A 22962-nucleotide genomic window follows, 5' to 3' on the forward strand; every position below is an offset into this window, starting at 1 on the left:
CCCCACGTGTTTGTCATGTTCTGGGTTACTTTTGTTATTAATATATTGCTAAACATAGTTAAGGTTAAATATGATTTAGTAACAGCAAAACAAACTAGATTTACTCATAAGTTGATATATATTCAAGGATTGACATTTTAAATATATATTCCAATTACTAACAGAACTCAAAAGTTAAGAATTAACCCAAGGTTAGATCATCAAAACCTTGGAGCTACTAAGTTTTTAAAGAGTTCATATTCTGCCTTCATTCTCTGCACCAAATCACATAGTTTCTTCTGATCCATTTCTTAGTATGAAACTCCACTTAGTTTCTTCCTGCATATCGTCCATCGGCGTTTTTCATTTCTTTCAACACATCCATTCGAGGAGCCCTATACAACTGAAACATGACAAAGACATTAGAGGTCATCAAGCCATAACTATCTATGTCCTTTCAAAATTAACAAACAATAGAGATTCATTAACACCAATTCTTGCTTTTACCTGCCCTAGATAGTCCAACTTCGTTTCCTTTTCTTTCAACACATCCATTTGAGGAGCCCTATACAACTGAAACATGACAAAGACATTAGAGGTAATCAAGCATAACTATCTATGTCCTTTCGAACTCAACAAACAATAGAAATTCATTAACACCATTTCTTGATTTTACCTGCCCTAGATAGTCCAACTTCTTTTCCTTTTCTTTCAACACATCCATTCGAGGAGCCCTATACAACTGAAACATGACAAAGACATTAGAGGTAATCAAGCATAACTATATGTCCTTTCAAAATGAACAAACAATAGATTCATTGACACCAATTCTTGCTGCTACCTTCCCTAGATCGTCCAACTTCTTTTCCTTTTTTTCCAACTCAAACAGTAGAACCTCACATCTCTGAAATATGACAAGACATTACATGTCAACCATGACTAATGTCTTTTCAAAATCAAACTTTTAAGATCCATTATAGCTTGTTTTTTTACCTGAATTAGACGGTTCACAATCTTTTCCCTTTTTTCCACCTTAGCCAGCTCAGCCTTATACGTCTGAAACATGAGAAGAGATTACATGTCAACCATAACTATAGTTGTCTTTTCAAAATCAAACAACTTGAGGTGCATAACACCATTTCTTGCTTACATGTCCTAAGGACTCTGCTTTAGCCAACACCTGAAACGTGAGAAGACGGTAACTGTATCCTTTCACACACACCCAAAAAAAAAACGAAAAAAAAAAACATTTCTTGCTTACCTGTTCGACTTGTTTGATTTTTTTATTTAAATTAGGGGTTAAAGCATCATCTGAAGGAAAGACAATAAACACATTGATGAAGCTTGTTTCCCCAAAAAGCAAATCATAAACTAATCAATGACCTAAAAGATCCTTTAAAGCCACATACTTGTGAAGTATCCAAGAGCAAATATTGGTGCATTCGCAAAAGCTCTCCCAAATATTCCCTTCTTCTGGTGAGAAGAGAAATGATGCAAATTATTCCCCATTAAATCTTTCAGTTCATAGTTTATCAAGATCAAGCAGAAGAAGCGAATACAAAAACAAAAAAAAAAGAAGGAGGAGAGTGATACCATGATCTTCTTGTTGACCCTCCTGAAATAGAAAGTTTAGGGATTCTCTTAGTCTTCAATATATATATGCAAATAAAGTATCAAAGAACAAATTCATCATAAATGTCATTACAGGGAAACTAAATGTTACCAAAACATCAATCAAACCCCTTGTTAATAAAAAAGGGGGCCCTTGATTCACCAAAAAAAAAAAAAAAAAAAACAAATTTCAATCAAACAAAAAACACTATGAGCATCACTTTTGCATTTGTTCTCTTAGGAAAAACGTCAGAAGCTTTCAAACAATGGCGATCTTACTAGTAAAAAGGGCTCTAACATAAACCCTAACACCAAAATCGAAATTCACCATAAATGTCATTACTGGGAACTAAAAGTTACCAAAGCAAATTTCAATCAAACCAAAAACAAAGTCTTTCTCAATATAAGGAAGTGAAAGAAAAAAAAAAACCAAGATCATCACTTTTTCACTATTTATGGTTCTCTTAGGAAAAAAGTTGGGAGCTTTCAAGCATTAGCGAACTTAAAGGTCAAAAAGGCTCTAAAAAACACTAACATAAACCCTAACAAGTAACAACAAAAACCCTGACAACGAAATCGACAGAACGAAGAGAAACAAACAGAGAAACGGCATTGAATGTAAGAAAGAAAAAATGGGCAAAACCTAGAAGTCCTTGGCGAGATTGACGAGGAGATGCTGCTATAGTCTTCGATTTTGGAGAAGACAGTAACGCAAACAAATGCTCTTCTTCAGTACCTTTTAAATGGAAAACAAGAGAGACGAAGAAGCAAACCGGGTTTAGTGGAATTCTTTTACTTCAATTTATTTCGGTTTGGTTCTCTCTTGTTGGACCGTGTTTGTTGGCAAGGCCCAGGAAGTTCGAAAAGCCCAAAATAAATAAAAAATGGCTTTTTGATCATATGTGTGTTCTTGTTTATTGGGGTTTAGCTGAATCTTGACTTCCTATAAAAGATTCTGCTTTGACTTCAGTTCATTCCTACTTGCTTATCATCAAGTCCAGTGAAAGTTGTAAAAGTATGCAAGTTTTTGGTGAAACTTTTTATAATTACGATGATATGGAAAAACAGATAAAGCAGGTCAAGCACTTTCTAGAGACAATGCTGAATCTTGAACAAATGATATTATACTATGATACACCATATGATGACCATGTGATTGAAGTTTCCAAGCAATTTGAGATGCTTCCTAGTTCCTAGAGTACGTAGCTTCAGCTAAATGCAAGATCCAAGTAATTTCTGACAACCTCAGCTTATCGTCTTTACCTTTCCGTTTTGAAGATTATCCTCTTTCATGTTAGAGAAGACCGACCAACTCTGTTTTGGTCCTAGTTTTAGCTTAAGCAACAATGAAAAATATTACTTTGCCTCTGTTCTATTATCTGTGCCTTAGTCTTTTAGATTCTTAACATGCAATCCACTTTTTCATGTAATATGATGCATTCCTTCTTTTAAATAATTTTTCCAATTAATTTCATTGAAAGCATTACTATTACTCATGTTATTACCTCTCAAGTAGATCGTCCAACTTTTTTCCATTTCTATATACCCAACAATTTGAGCCTTAAGAGGTACTGAAACATGAGAAAACATTACAAGATCAACCAACCATAACTATATACGTCCTTCAGTTTTTGAAATCAAACAACAAATTTTTAACACCATTTCTTGTTTCTACCTCTTAATTTGAAGGATCCATCTGAGCGTTAACTGTCCAAAACATGAGAAATTCCAGTGGACGGACATTAAAAAAATTGCATCAACCATAAGAAAACATTACAAAATAACACAACTTCTTGCTTATCTATATCTAAAGAAGCAAACCCTTTAATATAGATAAGTTTGCTGACAGTTTTAGCCATAGATTGATTCTTGGCTTCCGCGGGGGATCAAGATAGAGACAGGAGAAGCTGGTTAAGTAAGACTATCAACAACGGCTCTCCAGTTTGCTCGCTCTTATCACATAAATTGCCACGCCAAAATCAGTTGTCACCATATTAACCATTTTAAAAAGATAATTTTCTTTTCTCTTAAACTTTTTTTTTTTTGAATTTACATATATATCATTTCACATATTTTAGTTATTCAAAAAGAATTATTATCTTTTAAATTTTCTAATTGATAGTTATTATCTTCATAATTGTTAAAAATTATCAAGATGTCAGCCTTAAAGAAACACAATTTGTTTTATGTAATTGATTGCTAGCAAAAAAACCCAACAATTTTTATAAAAGTAAGAAAGTAGAAAATAACCAATTCTTTCCCCTGAAAAGAAAACTTGGTAATTTCGGAGGGACCGATGAGTGCAAAGAAACTTAGCCTCAGATAAGCTCACATGGCCGACTCCATTAGCTGTCCATTCAATAATCTACTCTTCTTGTAAATTAGATTTTTTCGAAAATAAACAAACATCTCGAAATTTGAACTCCATCTGAGATTTGATTAAGTACAGTGGATTACAAGAAACGAAGAGAAAAAAACTTTTAAGATCCCTCTCTATTCCTAATTAAACTCACTTTACATAACTTTTATGCAATCAATTATTGCCATAATAAAACAAAAATTAGTGTTAATTAAGGAAGAAACGTAGGAATGGTGGAAGAAGAGTGTTGGTGATGTTGATGACGATGAGCTTGATCTTTCATCTCCGCCGTCGAAGCATGACCACACCGGTCACATCTCACCGGCGTAAGAATCCGGCGACAAGAAGGACACGAAGACCTAGAAACTAGCCACTTGTCAATACACTCCACGTGGAAAGAATGTCCACAAAGAGGAAGCACTCTTATTTCTTCACCGTCGGCGAAGTCAGTGAGACAAATAGCACATTCCGTTGAGTCTCCGTCGTCAGCGGCGGCGCCGGAGGTTGATTCCGCGGTGGTGAAAGTGGATCTTGGAAGAGACTGAAGAGCTTTCTTTTTTAAGCCTTTGTTCGGTGACGGCGAATCTCCTCCGGCGGTAAACCGCCGGAGCCAAGCGCAACGTACGACGGCGGCGAGGCCAGCTACACATATAAGAGCGCAAAGAAGAGCCGACAAGATCACTACCATGTCGGATTCCGCTGCGATCATCTCCTCCGACGGTTGTGGTGGCGGCGCCGCCGTCTCAAGTAATCTTGACGGTCGAGTCATTTTTTTTGAGCTTTGGAGATTTTTTTTTCTTTTCTTTGTGTGAGTTTGAAGACAAGAAAATGTGTGGAGTGATGAAGATAAGAAAGAATCTTGATCCACGTTATAATAGAGACACATAAAGGATACATACATTATGATATACATCTTTACTTATATAATAATATTTGCATACAAATAAGATATTTCTAATATTTAAAAAAAATCTTGTATATGATAATAAATAATAATACACGCAGAAAAGTTTGGATGAAGAGAAACAACATTAGTAAGTTTTATTATTTGGTAGGTTTTTCGAATTTATTGGGTGAATTAGTGTTTACATGCAATTTGCATCTCCTAATTAGAGTATTGTGTTTCGTGTGGACACATATTCTGTTTAAAAACAAACATTTTGCTCTTAGTGGAGATGCATCTATCTATCTCCAACTTCTTAGATCACAAACCATTTATTTCTTTGGATTTTTTTTTTTAAATCAATATAGTGTTTGTTCCTAGTGTGTGTTTATGTTCAATTTTATTATGAAAATATTTTATGACCGGTCAATTGATGTTGAGATCATCAAGACTTATTTTCAATTTATTTTATGTATTAAAAATAATTTATATATGTGATTTAAAATTGGATAGAGAGATGTGATTATATTTTATTGAAATTGGAAGGAAACTTGGAGTAAATAATATAAGAAGAAAAGATGAGTAGGTGGGTTGGCTTTATAGGTTCTGTTTTGACGAACACATTATCAAAAGGTATAAGTAAGCTCTTTTCTCACCTAAACGGCTAAACCTACCTTCGATTAGACCATTTTTTATTTTTGATTCTCTTACATTTAAATCCATGTTCTAAAAATTTCCGCCTACCCCGATGACTCTTCGCTTAATAGCTAGATCCAACATATCTGCCTCGATTAATGACTAATCCCCTAAAAAAATCAGTTACCCGATTATTCTCCGTCTAATCCGATTAGTTCCTGCCTAATCCGATTACTCTCCGCCTAATTTTACATATCCCGATTTATTTTTGTTATTAAATCATTTAAATTGGGAGTTTGTGATGTTTTACAATAACTTATGTTCAAAGTTTAATAAAAAAATATAAATTTATAACAAAAATCATAAAAAATTTAAAATACAGTTTTATATGTTTAATGCAATTTTGAAAACAATATTTGATTAATATGTTTTAAAAATATTAAAATAACCCTAAAACTAATCTCCGATTTTAATCCGATTTTCTGATTAATCGCTAGGCCTATACCAAACGCCGACTAGCGCCTAGCAATTTTTCAAGCAAGGATTTAAATAATGAATAAAAATTGATGGAAAAGGACGAATGAGAGATCAAATTGTGGAAAGAGTATGGTATTTTTAAATTTTAATTACACCGGCCACTTGTTAGCTTATTGCACTATACTTTTATTTAAAAAAATAATTTAAAACATTCTAATTTCTTAATATCATTTTTTCTTGCCAGCCATTTAACCGACCATTCGTTAGTATATACGAGTTTTTTCTTAAACTAGAACCTCGAAATTCCCGTTTTGGTTCTAATGCATTTGGTTTTTGTTTAAATCGTCTTGTAATATATTTTGGATCTTGTAAGTTTTGTATAAGCCTAGGTGAGATCTGGATTCTAAATTTATTACCGAAAACAGAATCTTTAAAAGTAGATCAACGTGTCCATAAATTTGGTAGGGATACGCATATTATAAATCTAAATAGGATACAATTTGACACGTAATGTACTGGTGAAATTCTATAGGAACTATTAACCCGCAAGTACACGTCTATAATAATTTTGATGTTCGTCACTTTATAAATGAAGTTCACACCTCAAGCACTTGACTCTTTTTTTTGTCAAAAACACTTGACTCTTTTATAACTAAATCAATCTCTAAACCATGTCTAAACCATATATAAAATCAATCTCAATTAATCCTTCACTAAGTCTATACCAAACTTTATTAGTTCGATTGTTCAAACATATGTTAATTGTCACTTGGAACAACCACCCTCAACCTAAACTTGTAACTACTGGACCATGCATGATGGTTTTTTTTTTAAAATAAGAAATATGCATCAAACTATTGGTTTGATATATCTTCAAAAATAAATGATAATGTTTAAAAATGCCTTCATTTGTTTATAAACTGATAATGTTTTCCTCTTCTGTTAGCATTTTGTGTAGCTCATAACATTGAATTGGAAAAGAAAGGAATAAAACTTTAACCAGTTTAAGTTTGCGACTTTAGCGTTCTGTGATTAAAAAAAATAGTAGAACTTGTAGTATAAAGAATTAAAGACATCCGAAATGGAATCTCTTTTAGCTAAAATGCTTTTTAACGTCTCTTTATCTGAATGCAAGACATGTGAATCTTACTAAAATACAAAGCAAAAGATAAAAATAAATTAAAAGAAAACTAATAATGGATGAAAAAAAAAATAACGTTCTAACCAAAGTTTGTTGGTTTCAGCTTTGGCCATGGATAGAACAGTTTAGGTAACGTTCTTGTTAGCTTTGAAAATTTTATTTGCACCATTTTCGTATGTGATGCTTTTATAACAATTAACCTATAATTTTATCAGATGTTTTAGGAGAATAAACACTATCAAATCGAGTTTTTTTTTTTTTTTTTAATATAAACTTACTTATGAAAAATGGGTGCACATGTGCTAGTCTGTCTCTTCGACTTTATATTTTTGTTAACCAATCTTTTTTTGTTGTAGTGTTTAAAGTGAATACGCCTTTTAGTTTTAAGTTATCTGTGAAGTACCAATCACAGGGATTTTGCAAGGAAGCCTTTTATCATCTTTTAAATATCAAAATGATATGATATTTTTATACCCCATGTGCTCCCCTCTCTGCGCATAGCTTATCCATCAACTATCTCAATTATTTAGTTAGCATCGTTATAATTTCATAATAATGGCCAGTCCCAAATATATGTCATAATGCAAACGGAAAATTTTGTAGTTCTGAATAAATTAATTTTAGGTCATTTGTAGACAAGTTAAGAATAGAAAGAAAAAAAAAAAACTCAATCGTTCTGAAATACGTTAATTGATCATTTGTAAGAAAGAAAGAAATACAATTAGTATTGATGCTTTCTCGCAAATATACTATTTTTTTTTTTTTTGATAACTCAGGGTAGATCCTAAGCATATGGAGGGGCTCAGACTAATCCTTGGGGGAGGTGCAGCCCATGGATAGACCTTCTCTCCGGATATTCATATGGGCCGAAAGCAAGGGCCCATATTCATGTGGATGTCCAGAAACAATGTGTTGGAGTTTCACGCAGCAGGTGGATCGAACTTGAGACGTGTTGGCGCTTTAAGCCCGTCTCCTTACCACTAGACCACAAGGTCCTAGACCAAATATACTACTTTTGCATTTTATCCTTTGTTTTTGTAGTTTAATGCGATGTTTTTTCTTTTGGAATTAGTATAATTTTATTACTATAAGAAAATATCTTATTTAGATAACACTGAAATTTTATTGAAAGTCACAAGAAAATGCCACATTAGCGAAAATATCTGATGAATGACTAGCTCTCTCAAACCTTCTAGACGAGTTTGGTTTGCTACGTGTTTCCTTTCCCTCTTTCTCACTTTCTCTTATTCCTCGTTCTTGTAATTTAAAAGCGGACTGTTTATCCCGCTTCTCTAAACTTTTATTTTCTGAAACTACTTTTGTAAACATTTCTCCTCCAAATTGGGTAACCAACTATAGAGTTTTTTAGTAAATGTGTGGTTGACAAAAAAAAAAAAAAAAAACGAAACGCCAAATGAGAACTAGATAAAAAAAATTTAAGAAAAACAAAACATTCCCGCACTTGAACTTTGAGTCTATTTCTTAAAAGGCTGAATCTCAGCGACTACTCAATCATGCTCTTTGCTGAATCGGTTTAGGAGAAAACCAGCATTATATTCCGATCATACGGCATATAGAAGAATAATGTGACCAAGAATGAGAGCAATTTTGAGTTCTAGACGAAATTGGTTATTACTACTACTACTACTTGTCCCTCATGTTCGTAAGTAAGCCACATCTCACTATCTAGACCAAAACAATGGAAATGTCAAGCAAAACCCAAATTTCTTAATAGTCAATAGTTTACTTCTTTACCACGGCATTGATTTACAAAAGCATTAGACAAATAAACCCTAAGCGAGTCACTTTGGAATACAAAATAGTGTGCACTAATTATGGCTTATCAACTAGAAAGACCTGAAATTTTTAACCGGGTATTAATAACGACTTAGATCATGAAATAGAAGATGAAAACGTAAATGAACATTATAAAAAGGAAGTCCCTTTTCTTTTAACTCAGGTTAAAATTATACAACATTTACTACATATTAATCCTCTTAGCTAGGATTCAGTTTTCACTTCTGCTAAAGTATCTCCTAAGTCTCCTAAGTCTCATGAGTCTTGTCCATAATCCTTGATCCACTACGTTAAGAGGAACCGGATCTTTGAAATCTGCTTTTGTGCTTAGCTCCTCAAAGGCGTTTACAAGGTTCTCCAGCCTTGCAACAAACTCGATGAGAAGGGAAGCAAACGTAGCTAAAGACAAAGAACTCGCGCTTTCGTATACTTTATATACTGTCTCATTTACCACAGAACCACCAATGAAGGACACACTTGGCCATGTCTCGCGGTTTCTTAACATCATACTCTCTGTTGATTCCCATATCTGAGATTCATCATTACCACTAGTTGGATTCTGGTTGTTGGTGCTACTGTTGGTATCCCAAATCTGACTTAAGGATTTGATCACTTTGGTCTCGTGAGCTTCTTCTTCATCTACTTCAGCTTCAGCTTGCTCTTTAGTAGCCGCCCAGCTTTCTGAGTTCACAAGAAGGTAGGATTTACTGTCTATTTTCATCTGTAGCTCCTCTGCTGCAAGTTGAACGTCATTTAGAATCTCCATGGGGCTTAGCTTCTCCATTTTCTCCACTTTGTCTCCAATCAAACGCAGAACTTTTGCGCCTTCATTGCCAACTCTTTGAAGTTCATGGCGGAAAACCTGGCGTTTCTCTGGAGCTGCCTGCCATATCACACAACCCATTATGTCAACATGCATGTAAGAAAAAAACAATGTTTTATATCATTCAACCAAATTAACACCATACATATTTTATAAAAATTAACTAAAAAGTTTCGGGTCTAGACTCATAATTTCTTCGGACCGGGAACTAGAAATATCAAATAAGCCTAGCTCATATCCTTCATCATTGCTTGAACGCGGGACCTTCCCGACCCTTTCTTTTGGATGGATGGTCAAGTGGTACATCGGTTGATATACCAATACAAAAACAAAAGAAATTTTCACATTTATGCTGAAAAAAAGATTTGGTCTCAGCTTTTGGCAAAGTGAGATTTCGTTTTCACGTGATGGCAGTTATGCCAAAATCTGACGAAAATACCCCTAACGACGAAAACCAAACGGCACAGTTAATTTCGGTTTAGTTGCTTTTTTTTTTGTTTTACATGTATCGGTTTAGTTTGTTTTGAATTAAAAAAAAAAAAAAAATTCTTCTGCAGAAACCGAGAAGAAAACGAAGAAGATAGAGGCAAAGATTGTTCAAGTGAATCGAGAGATTGATATTGTTAAATGCGAATCTAGGGTTCTTAAGCTTTGTAATCGATGAAGGCCCAAAAGGGAAGCTCGAAGAAGAAAAATGTGAATTCTGGGTTAGTCGATGAAAACCCAAAAGGGAAGCTCGAAGAAGAAAAGTGCGAATTCTGGGTTAGGGTTAGTTCTTTGTTCACTTGTCGTTCCATTTCACAGTGTTTTCCTCCTCTCCTTAAGATTCCCGTTCTAAAAAAAAAAAAAAACTCAACTTTGTCTTGTGCAAAATCTTAAGATCAGAGATGGCATCGTTTAGAAAAAAAAAAACGAGTTAAAATCTAGTTCGGAATAGGGCGATGGAGAAGGCGACGGCGTTAGGGTTGTGACCCGACCATGCGTTTGCTGTTTCAGGGAACGGCGGATCTGGTGTCTCTAGTAGAAATCGAAGGTCCTTGGTGGTGGTTTAACGGGAGTTTTGTTGGTGGATTAACGGGAGATTTGTTGGTGTCTCTGGTGGAAATTGAAGGTCCTTGTTGGTGTATAAATGGGATATTAATTCTCAGGGTTTGTGGGTTTGATCCGGTTTCGATTGGCAAAAGTTTTGCTTGGGTTTCGATTGGAAATGGGAAAATCAGTTGGTGGAATTGGGTTTGTTTTGGTCTTGCTGGGGAACGAGGTTTTGGTCGGATCTGGGTGATTCAAGTCAGAATCGGGGTCGGAGAATTAGAGATGGGATTTGATGGCAGGTTTTGGTGGTTTCGTTGGGATTTGATGGTGGGTTTTGATGGCAAGTTTTGTTGGTTTCTTTGGGATGAACTATATTTCAGGGCAAATAAGAGGTGGGTCTCCATATACGGAGGTGAATGTCTAAGGAGTGAGGTCATGGTGTTTGGAAATAGAAGTGAAGAAGCTTGGGATCGGAGAGGGGTCGACGAGAGAAGCAACAGTCAGGGTTTTGTCGGAGTCTATAGAGGGTATCAAATGGGTGTGATTGGGGAAGAGCTCACGGTGGTAGAGTTATACATATTTTATCTCATTTCAATGGGTACAGCTCAAAGGAGTAGAAGAATTCTACGATATCAGTTTCTATGGACAGGAGTGGAGAGTCAGGTGTTAAGACCAGAGATGTTTTTTCATCTTATTTGGGAGATTGATATCTCTCGGAGATCTCAGGTGAGTCACTTGGTTTTAAATGGGCTCAATCTTTCATATCTGGAAAGGTTTATATCGGTAGCGATCGTGGTGCAAAAGGGCAAAGGTTCACGGCTGGAGAAATTATTTCCGGTTGTAATTTCATTGGGTGAGTTTTGGTCAATTGATGAGGGCAATTCAGAGGAAGTACAAAGAGTAAGCGAGCGGAGAGAGATTCTAGAAGCCTTATCAAGGTTTCTTTACAATCTGATAAAGGCTAGAAGAGCTAAGATTTCACGGTGGGGTTTAATGGTCATAATAGTGATTGATTTTTGCGGTTCCATGATTTACTTTGAAGGAGATATAGATTTGAAGATGGGTGTATATAAATCAGTGTCACAGCCTGGTGGTATTGCTCACCTCATCTCATTTTCAGCAATTCAAAGCATCAACGATTTATTTTTAGCCTTGGACTTCATAATTCTTGGGTTTTATTGGTTGTATCTTTTCCTTTGGTTTATATTATTCTGGTTTCTTATTGTTTTGGTGGAAGTGATGCCTCAAAGCTCCATGATAAGATCGCTTGTCCTCGCTTGATTTGTTTCTAATGTGAACCTATGTTATAGTAAAGCTTCTCGTAATTTGAATGCATTGTTCTTTACTCTCTGTTGGTTGCTAGATACAATGCCTTGATGTCACGCTTGAGGATGACAACATTGTCAAGTCCCTTGCTGAATATGTTTCCTCTGGCGTGATTGAGAATTTGGTTCTTGGTGCCCCTTCCGGCTCATGTGTATGCTTCGGGCTCTATTTTTTAGTTTATTGCTTCCGCATCTAATATAAGTTGTTTGTCTTTCTGCATTGTATGTCCTTCTTCGGCCACTTAATTATGAATGAATGAAGTTTTTGTTGTTTGAGGACAACAATTATGATATATGTATGTTTTGGTCTACGTACACGGATTTCATACACTTTGCTGTTTGAATAACCGAAAATCAAGTAAAACGTATACTGGCAAATTAATTGTAATTGTACACGGTTTTCGTATAAAATGTATGTACAGTTACCCAATAGTTTATTATTCAAAGTCAAGTAATTTGAAAACGACAAAAACTTTATGTAGTTTAATAAACAATACTTAACATAAATCTGGTCTTAAATAATAAGAAGATGTGGGAAAACAAATCCCCCTAATTAAAAAATGACCTTCTTGATCTCTTCCACTTCTGGTGTGTCCGGATCGGCAAAGACCTTTGACACAGGACCATGACTCACAACCTTCGGATTAGCTCTATCGGTTAAACGCCAGAAGACGAGTGCAACAACAACATTGCGCTGACCTGTAACTTTTTATATCATCCCCCCTTATATTTTCCACTGCAACCTCTTTAGCTCTCCAAGCGGTTGAATATGAAATCCGAACATTGAGATCATTTAGGAGCAACTATGGTAAATCGACAGCTCTCAGACCCCCTTGCGTAGAACTGTATCTGCTCTTCACTACCTCTCTGAGAAGCTTATAACTAGCATGTTTATTATAATTCTTACGAGTGTCGATGTCACACGTATGGGTGGTACCATACGATGTGATTTTGAAACATTCTGAATTCTTGACAACTTGAGCAGTCAAATGCCATGGACAAGTATCATCAACGCTAACCATCTCCAATCTTGTAGGACATGACCTACGTTGCTTGTAGCAAAAGCATTGTTTGATTGCGAGATAAGACATTGTTTGTTGTATGACTTTTCTGTTCTTAAAAACACTCCCGACATACAAAGTCTCACCTGTCGTACTCAGTTCAGCTTGTGTCTCATCATCTCGTAAATTGACTAAATCATCGAATACCGGAGCAGTATCATTATCGAGAATCTCCAACTCGCCACCATGTAATGAAAAAAAGCCATTATACACTTCGTAAGCCTCAGCTGCGGTAACTAACCGATTATCAGTGTCCCACTTGCGGAAGCTCCAATACCACGGTCGATAGTGACTTCGTATATACCATTAATATTGGTATCGGTGTTACCTTCGCAGCCTGTATCTTGTACACATTCTGTTGTGTACGTACATTGGTACAAACCATGTTGACACGTACGTCTTGGAGTCACGGTTGGTGTACGGTCTACCGAGTTATCTCCCCCAGGTACACAATGACTTGTGTACGTACACTCTGCCAATAGACGACTAAATTCCCCTGGATGTTGAACCGTTTGTTGAGTGAGAATGACGTCCTCCTCAACATTCCCTATTCCATATTTTTCAACAATTAAATCGTTCCACTTGTTGTAATCGTAATCTTCGCCACTGTCTTCACTACCGTCTATAGTAGGATCGAGGGTACTTCCCCCCATAGATCCATCATCACCCTGATAATCATCATACCCAGCACCATCTTCGTTGTCCTCCTCTTCTTCTTCATCCTCATCTGTTTTATCCTCTTCAACGTCGTCTTGCTCATCTACGGCTTCATTATTTCCATCTACATTTGAAGCCGCTACGATGAGATTTGGTGTCGTTGCACTCCCACACACACGGTAACTCTCACCATCATCACCATCGGTCCTAGGGACAGTATTTCCGAGTGCCTTGACGGTTGTAATGAAAGAGACAAATAAGGTGACACTAGGATCCCCACCACGAATCAAAAAGAAGGTATCCAGGAGGGCGTTTACTTTCTATCATCACTGACATCTTTCCCGGCATCCAGTAACTAATTATTGGATTGCATTCGGTGGACTTCAAACTGAAAACCTCGCATAATGTACGTACAAATTCCGTGTACGTCATGTTTTCCTTAACACGTACACAACGACCAAACCAGCCTTTCCATGGTTCAAATTTTCATTCTTCTTCTTTGCATCTCCACTCACCCACCATAGTAAATACGGGAATATCTATTACCCACCTGCATCATAAATTCAGCAGAACCCTATTAAATGCAAATGAAAACATGACTATATCTACAAAAAAACAAAAAGAATTCCCAACTACACACTTATATACATAAATCTATCCTCATTTAGCATTTTCAACTAAAAAAATTGGAAATAAAAATATTCTGGGTTTTTATATAAAAACAATGTTGATTTCGAACACAATCAAGACGCTAGTGTGTTATAATAAAAAACTTCTTAACTAATTTCATTACTTACACGATCAATGCTTGTCTTGGCTCCAAACTTTGTAAATCAAGAAGATCAAAACTTCTCCAGCATCACATTCGTTCAAAATAATTTGTTTGTTTGATGGATCATGTTTGTCTCTTACAACTCCTTCAGCAAATAGCTCAGCTAGTCCATCAACATGTTTGATGTCCGCATCATACGACCTCTCCAAACAGTTACATCCTAAAAATGCCTAAATCACATAAGTCTTATACTATGTACGTACACAAAAATATTTATTGGAGCGTACATGGTACAACATTAATTTAATTTTTTGACATCAAAATTAAGTTATTATGTCAGTTATTTGTATGACTGTATTTTTTTCATATGTTGTTCATACATGATTTGAATGTTTTGTTTTTATAGTCAAAAAATATTTGAAACTTAAATATACAAATTATTTAGATATTTACGTACATATATACACACACATTACTACCGTGTACGTACACATTATTACCGTGTACGTATATATTATTACCGTTACGCACATATGTGTATATGATATTGCTAATCGTGAATAGTCTTCGATAATAATAAATAAAATATTATTTAAAATAGAAATAAAAATATGAAAATGGGTCTGATAGAAAAAAAAAGAATTTTAACTAAAAATATAAAAACAATAAATATTTATAAAATGGAAAAGCGAATCATCTACTGACAAGTGTTTAAGATTTTCAAACCACACACGGCTCTGTGTCACGTTAAAACATACTATTCCTCAATGTTTTTCTTTAGTTGTGAGGTTTGTTTCTACTGCTTCTCGTATTTGACATATGATTATGTAAATTGCGTAACAGAGCTGGAGTTTTGTGAGTCTCATTAGAGTCAATTTGTGTGTTGATCATAGTTGATTTCAATTATTTACTGAAAACAAATTATTAATATTTTTTTAATTGAGTTCGTAGAAAACTTGTATGAAATTGGTAAGATATTTTTGGTAGAAATATGTCCTTATTTGAGTTTTTTCTACTTACGTGTATGTAGTTTACGGTATACACAGTATTGATTATAAAATAGATATGTACTTCAGTTATATCATGTACTATTGTGGAGACGGTGTACGTAATATTTATAGAGTTTGTATTTTAGTTTTTCGACTTCAAAATACGCTAATATAAACTAGATTTACAAAATCAATAAATAAATTAAATGTAAAAAAACAAAAGATTATAAGAAAATTGTGAATAGTCAATCGCATAACTGAACCGCATAACTGAGCCGTGTACAGTGTACGTAACTGAACCGTACAGTGAACAGTACATCGCATAACTGAACTGCATAACTAAACCGGAACAGTGTACGTAACTGAACCGCTTAACTGAACCGTACAGTGAACAGTACATCGGTCCGTTGGTAGGGGTAAAATGGTCAGATTTTCGCCAAAATGTCAAAACATGAAAGGCCATTCTCACTTTGCCAAAACTTGAAAATAAAACTTGGTCAACTGCCATAACTTGAAATTTACCCTACAAACAATTATATTCCACATATATAGAAGCAGAATACATCAACTGTTAATTAACATCTTTTTTTTTTTTTTTTTTTTTTTTTTTTTTTTTTAATTTTAAAATTTAATTTATTAATCCCAAATGGGCTTATGAAAGTTGGGCTAAACGACCAACCACGGTTACAAAATAGAAGAGGCCCAAAACGAAAACCAGCGAAAACAAGATCAGCTCCGTGCAATACACCGGAAAACACGAACTTCGTAAACCACGGTTAATTAACATCTTATATATGTGGAATTCATAAAATAGTATAATAAGGAACCTGTATCTCTGAAAGCATGCAACCATGTATTGCCATGACGGTGAAAGCACAATGCCTTAATGCACCACTAAGTTTGACATAGTTTTTCCATGGATGGTTAAACGTTCTGTAAGGTCCATGTGGAGGCTCCCATATGGCAAACTCGAGCTGCAAAAAAAGAGGAAATTCTTAAATCTTAATGCTAAAAAAGATGCAAATTCTTTTTATAGTTCTTCAAACATATGTACCAGAGATTCTTCTTGATTTGTTGATTGAATAGCGGACCTGTACCCACTATATAATGGATCATCAGATGTTTGGTACGTGAGAATCTTCGAGGGTACTCTCTCGTATTCCACACATCGCAAGTAGCCATTAACACATCCTAAATGTTTAAGGATCAACCAAAACCTGAAATATCAGTTCAAAACCGAAAAGGAAACAAGGGACAAGAACATAAAATGCCAAAACCCGAAAAAGCCGAACCTAAACTAAACCATAAACCGTAGAGTTCATATTAATAAGAAAAAAATCCCAATAATTCTTTGTTAAAATTCATAATCAAACGACTAAGTGTAACATTATTTTTAAAACATATGTAATCAAAATCTTCATTTTATATATATACATCTATATTATGATATTAATTTACGAATTTGATTGGTCCATCTTTGTTTTCAAGGACCACTGAAGTTATGTTGGTTTACCTTCTAGGGAATTTGCCACACTCTTGAAATTATTGGCCACCAGTTTATGGAGATCTTCCCCGGCCCATATCGGAAATATGAATATATTCACAACCAAACATGTGGTTGCACCAACAACAATAAACAAAAACCTGTAATACGCCGTGCTGAAGAAATCTCCGGTATTGTTCCCCGAAACCAGAACAATACAGAATGTCAACAAGAACACTCTGAATGCATATTCATATGGCTTCATGGCCGGGTGAAGTTTCGAATAACTAGCAATGAAACCTGATTGATCAAGGTCAAAGGTAAAATGTTACTATCTATCTTCAAAACGTCATGTAGGAGACAAGAAAATGCGGAAACCTGCAAGGAAAATGCAAATTATGATGATGGCTTGCTCGAAATCTCCTGATAAAACAGAGAGCCTCGCAATGCCAAGAGCGAGTCCTCCAGCAGATACCGTGCCTATCGCTCTGTTGAATCCTTTGACCAAAGTTGCTCCTGAAATTAAACATTGAGTTAGGGAAATGAATAAGAGTCGCCTAAAGAAAAATTATATCAAAGATCACAGGCTAAGAGAAATTTGAGAGAACAAACCAGCAAATAAAGCATTAAAATGTGATAAGCATAATTATGAAAATGTCATAAATAAGAACTAAACCAGAAAACATTCATGTAATAAATTTAAGCAGAAAAAGAATTCAAAAAATATATTTATCCAAAACAATAAACTATAGGTTTATCCATTTATTAATCTTATTATAACTCAGCATAAACTAATCATCAAATTAATTCAATTTACATTTAACAACAAATACATACTTGGATAATCATGTATTTATGAAGTCAAAACTTATAAATTTAATTTTATGTAATTTAAAATATATAAAAAAAAACTAGAGGGACATGAAAAAAATAAATGTTAAAATTAAGATAATTATTAATTGTGAAATATGGAACTGCCTAGTGCTGGTAATTAGGACCCGCTTAATACTGTTTAATTAACAAAAATTTGGTTTAACTCCAACGCCTAAGAGATAATCGGTATCGGTCTATGAACAAGAAACAAGAAAATTCCACCAAGTATCAATAGCAAAACTGGTAAAGACTTTCAAAGAAAGCCTAGAAGTCGCAAGTTCGAGTGATACTTGAAAGAAGACCATATGAAATGCTATGGTTCCTGGCTTGAGCGAGTGTACGGCCTAGGTCTCATGACCTCTTAGTTATTCATAAAAATAATAATAACAAGAAAATTCCAATCAAAGAAGAGAACATGCTCCCCCTAATTGAATCAGTCGTAAGAATCAAGAACGAATAAAGTACCTACGTAATACTCGAAAACCACGACCACAGTGAGGATGCCCCATACAGAGTATTTACTAGCATCATGCAACGGCTCTTTGAGGAAGATAACAACGGAGCAGAGGGCAAGAGCCATTCCCATCTTGACCGCGAAGAAGGTCCTTCTACGATCTGAATGTCCCAACTCGCACAGTTTTGTGATCTTTCGGAAACACGAATCTGAGTATCCATTCTGCGAGAGAAGCCTCTCTCTGCTTTGCGGATGAAATGGACCCATTTTGTTCCTAAATTACTCTGAAGAGAAGAACCTTCTTGTATATTAAATAGAAAGAGAATTTTCATTTTCGTCAAGGGATTCATTTGTACGTCGTTGCAATTACTTTCTTTTGCCATTATTCCATTAATGCAAATACTTCAACACATCATCTCCAAAAAAAACTTTTAAAGTTTTTGAATTTTACCTTTTTTGGTTCCATACGTGTGGACCTGTGAGTGGACCCAATTATGAAGAGGTTATTAATTACGTGCGTATTTTATACCTAAACATAGAGACAGTTTAGGAAAATGTCAAAACAAAAGTTTCATGGTTAGTGTTGGCTCGTGAGTAATGTGACTTGTGACTTTGACATTTTGAAAGCGTTACAATTTATTACATATCTACCGCTCGCTCACCATTCTTCCTTCCAAGGTCAAGCCTACCAGCTCTTCAGTTGATATTTTTCCTCTAGGATCTTTTTTGTGTCTGATTAGTAACTCGGTATGCGGTTTACTATTTTAATAATTTACCAATAAAAAGCGATATTAAAAGCATGATCAGAATCGTTATTTTCAACCGTTTTCTCTTACCGTTATTTACTTATTTGTCACTGTTTTTTTAAACTATTTAGGTATCTATTTTACCCGTTAAAAACTTGTACTGCTTTGTATCACCAATCGGATATATATATATATAATTCATAGATTTTTGGGGGAATTGATTGTTTTCTTAATTCTTAACTCATGGTTACGTGAAACTGAAAAGAAAAGTGTACATATATGTAGATAGATTACTATGTATTTTAGTATAATGATTCATTTATTAATTGTCTGACATATCATGTCTATATATATATATAGAATAATTTTTTTTTTGTAACCATGTAAATATAAGGGAAGTTTAATAACAAAAGTAATAAAACCAAACAAAAGGGATGTAATGATGAAATGAAATATAGACAAGCATATACTGTATAATATATGTAGGCATGTATGTATATAGTTCAAAGTACAAAGGCACTTGTGAAATGTACAATTTATAAAAACCTTAATTAACCTAGCATATTGTACTGTTTAAGTAATTTGTAGAGACGTTTTACTTGATTAATGAAATACTTCTTTGCATATATAGTACAATATATCGATTTGTAATTGTATAAAATAAGATAAGATTTTCCGTTACATTAGAAACACCAAAAAAAAAAAAAACCTAATCAGAAAAGGATTGCAAAAAGGAAAAGATACAAGATATTACTAGAAATAAGTTTTGAATTTATCCATATATAAAGAAATTGGAAATAAAGTAAACCAAATCCTGCTAGGATTATGATTTAAGAATCGTAAAGCTATATAAATAGGACACATATGTGACTTCTTTATTCACAAACACATTCATCAATATACACATTCATCTAGTTTAGAGATCTCATTATCTTTCTTCTTCTTCTTACACGATCTAATCATGATCACAAAGAAGATCTTTGGCTTTGTGCTCATGATCACAATTCTCTTTGCTTGCTGCTCTGCGACAACCTACAAAGTGGGAGGTTCTAATGGATGGTATGGGAAGAAGAACTCTTGGGTTGTGCATAAGGACTTCCACGTCGGAGATACTCTGATCTTCGAATACGATCAGAACGTCAACGACGTTACTCAAGTCTACAGCGCTTTAGAGTATGAGTCATGCGACTCTTCTTCTCCTAAAGCCGTTTACAACACCGGACACGATGTCGTAACCCTCAAGGAACCAGGATATCACTACTTCATTAGCTCAAATCATATTCAATGCGTCAATGGACTGAAGCTCGACGTTCTTGTTGTCCATGACAAGTCACGTCCGATTCCTCCACCACCACCACCGAGCAAGATCCATGAACCCTCACGTCCGTCTCCTCCACCACCACCGGCCAAGATCAATGAACCCTCACGTCCGATTCCTCCACCACCACCACCGAGCAAGATCCATGAACCCTCACGTCCGTCTCCTCCACCACCACCGGCCAAGATCAATGAACCCTCACGTCCGATTCCTCCACCACCACCACCAAGCAAGATCTTTCCTTTTGGTAAAATCTACAAGGTAGGTGACTCCAGAGGATGGAGCGTTTATAACAGTTACTACTATTACAAATGGAGTGAAGGCAAACAGTTTCATGTTGGAGATACTCTCTTTTTCGAATACAACAAGTACCTCAACGACGTTAGGGAAATCAGCAATGATCTTGACTTCAAATCTTGCGAACAGAATTCTACTGTAGCCGTGTACAAGACCGGACACGATCTGGTTAAGCTCACCAAACCAGGAGTGTATTATTTTGTAAGCTTAAAGACCGGTCTTTGTCAGGCTGGGATTAAGCTTCGAGTCACGGTGCAACCATCAAGCGAAGCCGTTCCTTTCCCGAATGTTCCCAGGAAGAAGTTGTCACCTATTGACCGCCTCAACAGGTGGTGGTTCCACCCTTTCAGACCTCATCACTAAGCATTCTGGAGTTTACTTTAAGAGTTTTTGGTTTTGGTTTTTCAAAGATTTTTTGTGTTTTTTTTTTCTTACATTGTTTCGTTTAGATTATGTTATTCACTTTTTTCTTAAGTATTCAAAGGTTCTATTTATATTGATTGATCATGAGAATGCCAATGCAGTGATATCACTTGTTAGACAAGTTGGTCAATGGAGAGGCAATAAAATTCTTAACCAGCTAATAACATGTGTTACAAACAAAAAGCCTTGCTCAATCATGTGGCCCATACAGGGCGGCTCAATTTTATTAAAGTCCCTGAGCTTGGAAAAAAAAATAGGCCTTTTTTCTATGGTTTTTGGAAAAAAAAAAATTTTGGACCCTATTTTATTCAGAAAAAAAACAAGAAAAAGTAATAGACCCTATGCTATGGCACCCAAGGCACATGACTAGAGCCGGGCATGAGCCCATAATAAACTTATTAACTAAACTGTGGCTTGTTAAATTTGTAAACAGAATCAACATAGGAAAAGAAAAGAGTGTTTAAAGAGGAAAATATCAGGAAATCGGTTATCTATATAAGACTAGATTGGTTCAGAGGCAAACGAGAAAAAAAAAAAAACACCCTAAGTTCTACATACAGAGCCAAGCCGCTTTCTTCTTACTTGGGAGAAACGGTACAATGATGATGTCCGATCTTCCTCCGGAACTGTTAGAAGAAATACTCTCTAGGGTTCCAGCCACATGTTTGCAACGAGTACGATCTACTTGCAAACGATGGAACGATTTGTTCAAAGACGGAAGATTCACGGAGAAGCACTTTCGTAAAGCTGAAAAGGAGTCTTTGATACTCATGTTGAAGGAGCTTAAACTTTGCTCAATCGGCGTCAATCTCAACTTTTCACCTCCATCTGTAGAGTTTCAAGGTACACTTGACCTAAAAGATTCCCACCCTAATTCAGAACAAGTAGTAGGTATAAGTGAAGTTTTTCACTGTGATGGTTTGTTGTTATGCACCACTAGGGACAATCGAATCGTGGTTTGGAATCTAGGTGGATCCAACGCAAAAATGGTTACGAGAGATACTCTAGGTTTGCTCTAGGATACGAGAACAACAAATCTTGCAGTAGCTACAAATTCTTGATGTGTTGGGTTTGTTACGATGGCAAACTAGGCGACGAAGACGGAGTTTTGGGGTTTGAAATCTATGAGTTTAGCTCTGATTCATGGAGGGTTCTTGATGACGTCGCTTCCGACTGCTTTCCATCTGCAAATGGCGTGTCTTTGAAGGGAAATGCTTACTGGCTTAAAGAAGACTTACTCTGTTTTGATTTTACAATTAAGAGATTTAAACGTGTTTGTCTTCCGCCAGTTCCAAGCCGTGATTGTATGGCTCTATCAGTTGTTAGAGAAGAACAACTCTCATTGTTACATCGGATTCAACATACATCGAAGATGGAGATATATGTAACCAAGAAAGTTGATACTGAAGAAGCTGATTTGTTGTGGAGCAAATCCTCAACAGTAAGTTTACCCATTGGAGGTCATAAAGGTTTCAATGTTTTCTCGAGTCTATTAATCGACGAGGAGAAGAAAGTGGCCTTGCATTGTAATATCAATTTGAAGACCAGGTGTAACATGTTATACACTATTAAAGAGAACTATATAGATATCCTTTTTACAGAATCTATACACAAGCGACGGTATCTCGATAAAGCTTGTAAAGTAACATACATATTGTGTTGGTGGCCATTCATTTTCAATTATGTTCCAAGTTTGGTTCAAATCAAGAACGGTATAGGCCGCAAAAGGAAAGAAAGAAACTAGTCGAATACTCCTTTTCTTCGTTTTTGTTTTTGATAGTTTTTTTGTGTGGTAGAGTTTTGATTTGGATTGCTTTAACAAAATT

At 35.3% G+C, this 22962-nt stretch overlaps 3 protein-coding genes and 2 pseudogenes across 8 annotated transcripts; 2 read left to right on the forward strand and 3 right to left on the reverse strand.

The window, feature by feature from the left end:
• Positions 1–79: 79 nt before the first annotated feature.
• On the reverse strand, positions 80–2912 carry LOC9320126. Of its 6 annotated transcripts, none has more exons than XM_021033609.1 (10): positions 2234–2903; positions 1573–1625; positions 1389–1452; positions 1241–1290; positions 1130–1159; positions 973–1035; positions 821–883; positions 656–721; positions 487–552; positions 80–382 (listed from the first exon to the last, which is right to left on the reverse strand). In XM_021033609.1, exons 2-10 carry the CDS (start codon positions 1573–1575, stop codon positions 308–310), a joined length of 480 nt encoding a protein of 159 aa, XP_020889268.1. In that variant the 5' UTR covers positions 1576–1625; positions 2234–2903; the 3' UTR covers positions 80–307. The 6 variants fall into 6 exon arrangements, with proteins under 6 accessions (XP_020889268.1, XP_020889269.1, XP_020889267.1 ...); XM_021033610.1 differs by having other exon boundaries at positions 1389–1449; positions 1573–1594; positions 2234–2902; XM_021033608.1 differs by having other exon boundaries at positions 1573–1594; positions 2234–2902.
• Positions 2913–3961: 1049 nt separating this feature from the next.
• LOC9322179 (probable E3 ubiquitin-protein ligase ATL44) lies at positions 3962–5368 on the reverse strand. The gene has a single exon (XM_021033606.1). The coding sequence runs from the start codon at positions 4860–4862 to the stop codon at positions 4161–4163; it is 702 nt and encodes a 233-aa protein (XP_020889265.1). The 5' UTR covers positions 4863–5368; the 3' UTR covers positions 3962–4160.
• Positions 5369–8989: 3621 nt separating this feature from the next.
• LOC9322180 (aluminum-activated malate transporter 6) lies at positions 8990–18696 on the reverse strand. The gene is made up of 6 exons (XM_002886068.2): positions 18364–18696; positions 17404–17541; positions 17056–17325; positions 16597–16733; positions 16370–16516; positions 8990–9766 (listed from the first exon to the last, which is right to left on the reverse strand). The coding sequence occupies exons 1-6, from the start codon at positions 18617–18619 to the stop codon at positions 9095–9097; spliced, it is 1620 nt and encodes a 539-aa protein (XP_002886114.1). The 5' UTR covers positions 18620–18696; the 3' UTR covers positions 8990–9094.
• A 1333-nt stretch (positions 18697–20029) lies between these two features.
• On the forward strand, positions 20030–21371 carry LOC9322181 (annotated as a pseudogene).
• Positions 21372–21444: 73 nt separating this feature from the next.
• Positions 21445–22903, forward strand: LOC9320127 (annotated as a pseudogene).
• The last annotated feature ends 59 nt before the right edge of the window (positions 22904–22962 follow it).

The sequence above is a fragment of the Arabidopsis lyrata genome (assembly GCF_000004255.2).
Source record: "Arabidopsis lyrata subsp. lyrata unplaced genomic scaffold ARALYscaffold_3, whole genome shotgun sequence".
NCBI classification, from domain to species: domain Eukaryota; kingdom Viridiplantae; phylum Streptophyta; class Magnoliopsida; order Brassicales; family Brassicaceae; genus Arabidopsis; species Arabidopsis lyrata.

Excerpts from the sequence above, each read along its gene's own strand:
- LOC9320126 (XM_021033607.1), bottom strand. Across the intron at positions 1,036-1,129 it reads AAGCAGAGTCCTTAGGACAT|ACGTATAAGGCTGAGCTGGC; the intron begins GTAAGCAAGAAA and ends CTCATGTTTCAG. Across the intron at positions 884-972 it reads TTGTGAACCGTCTAATTCAG|AGATGTGAGGTTCTACTGTT; the intron begins GTAAAAAAACAA and ends GTCATATTTCAG.
- LOC9322179 (XM_021033606.1), bottom strand. The coding sequence starts at position 4,862 with ATGTATATCATAATGTATGTATCCTTTATGTGTCTCTATTATAACGTG.
- LOC9322180 (XM_002886068.2), bottom strand. The coding sequence starts at position 18,619 with ATGGGTCCATTTCATCCGCAAAGCAGAGAGAGGCTTCTCTCGCAGAAT. Across the intron at positions 16,734-17,055 it reads TGTGGCAAATTCCCTAGAAG|GATGTGTTAATGGCTACTTG; the intron begins GTAAACCAACAT and ends TTAAACATTTAG. Across the intron at positions 16,517-16,596 it reads CAAATCAAGAAGAATCTCTG|CTCGAGTTTGCCATATGGGA; the intron begins GTACATATGTTT and ends CTTTTTTTGCAG.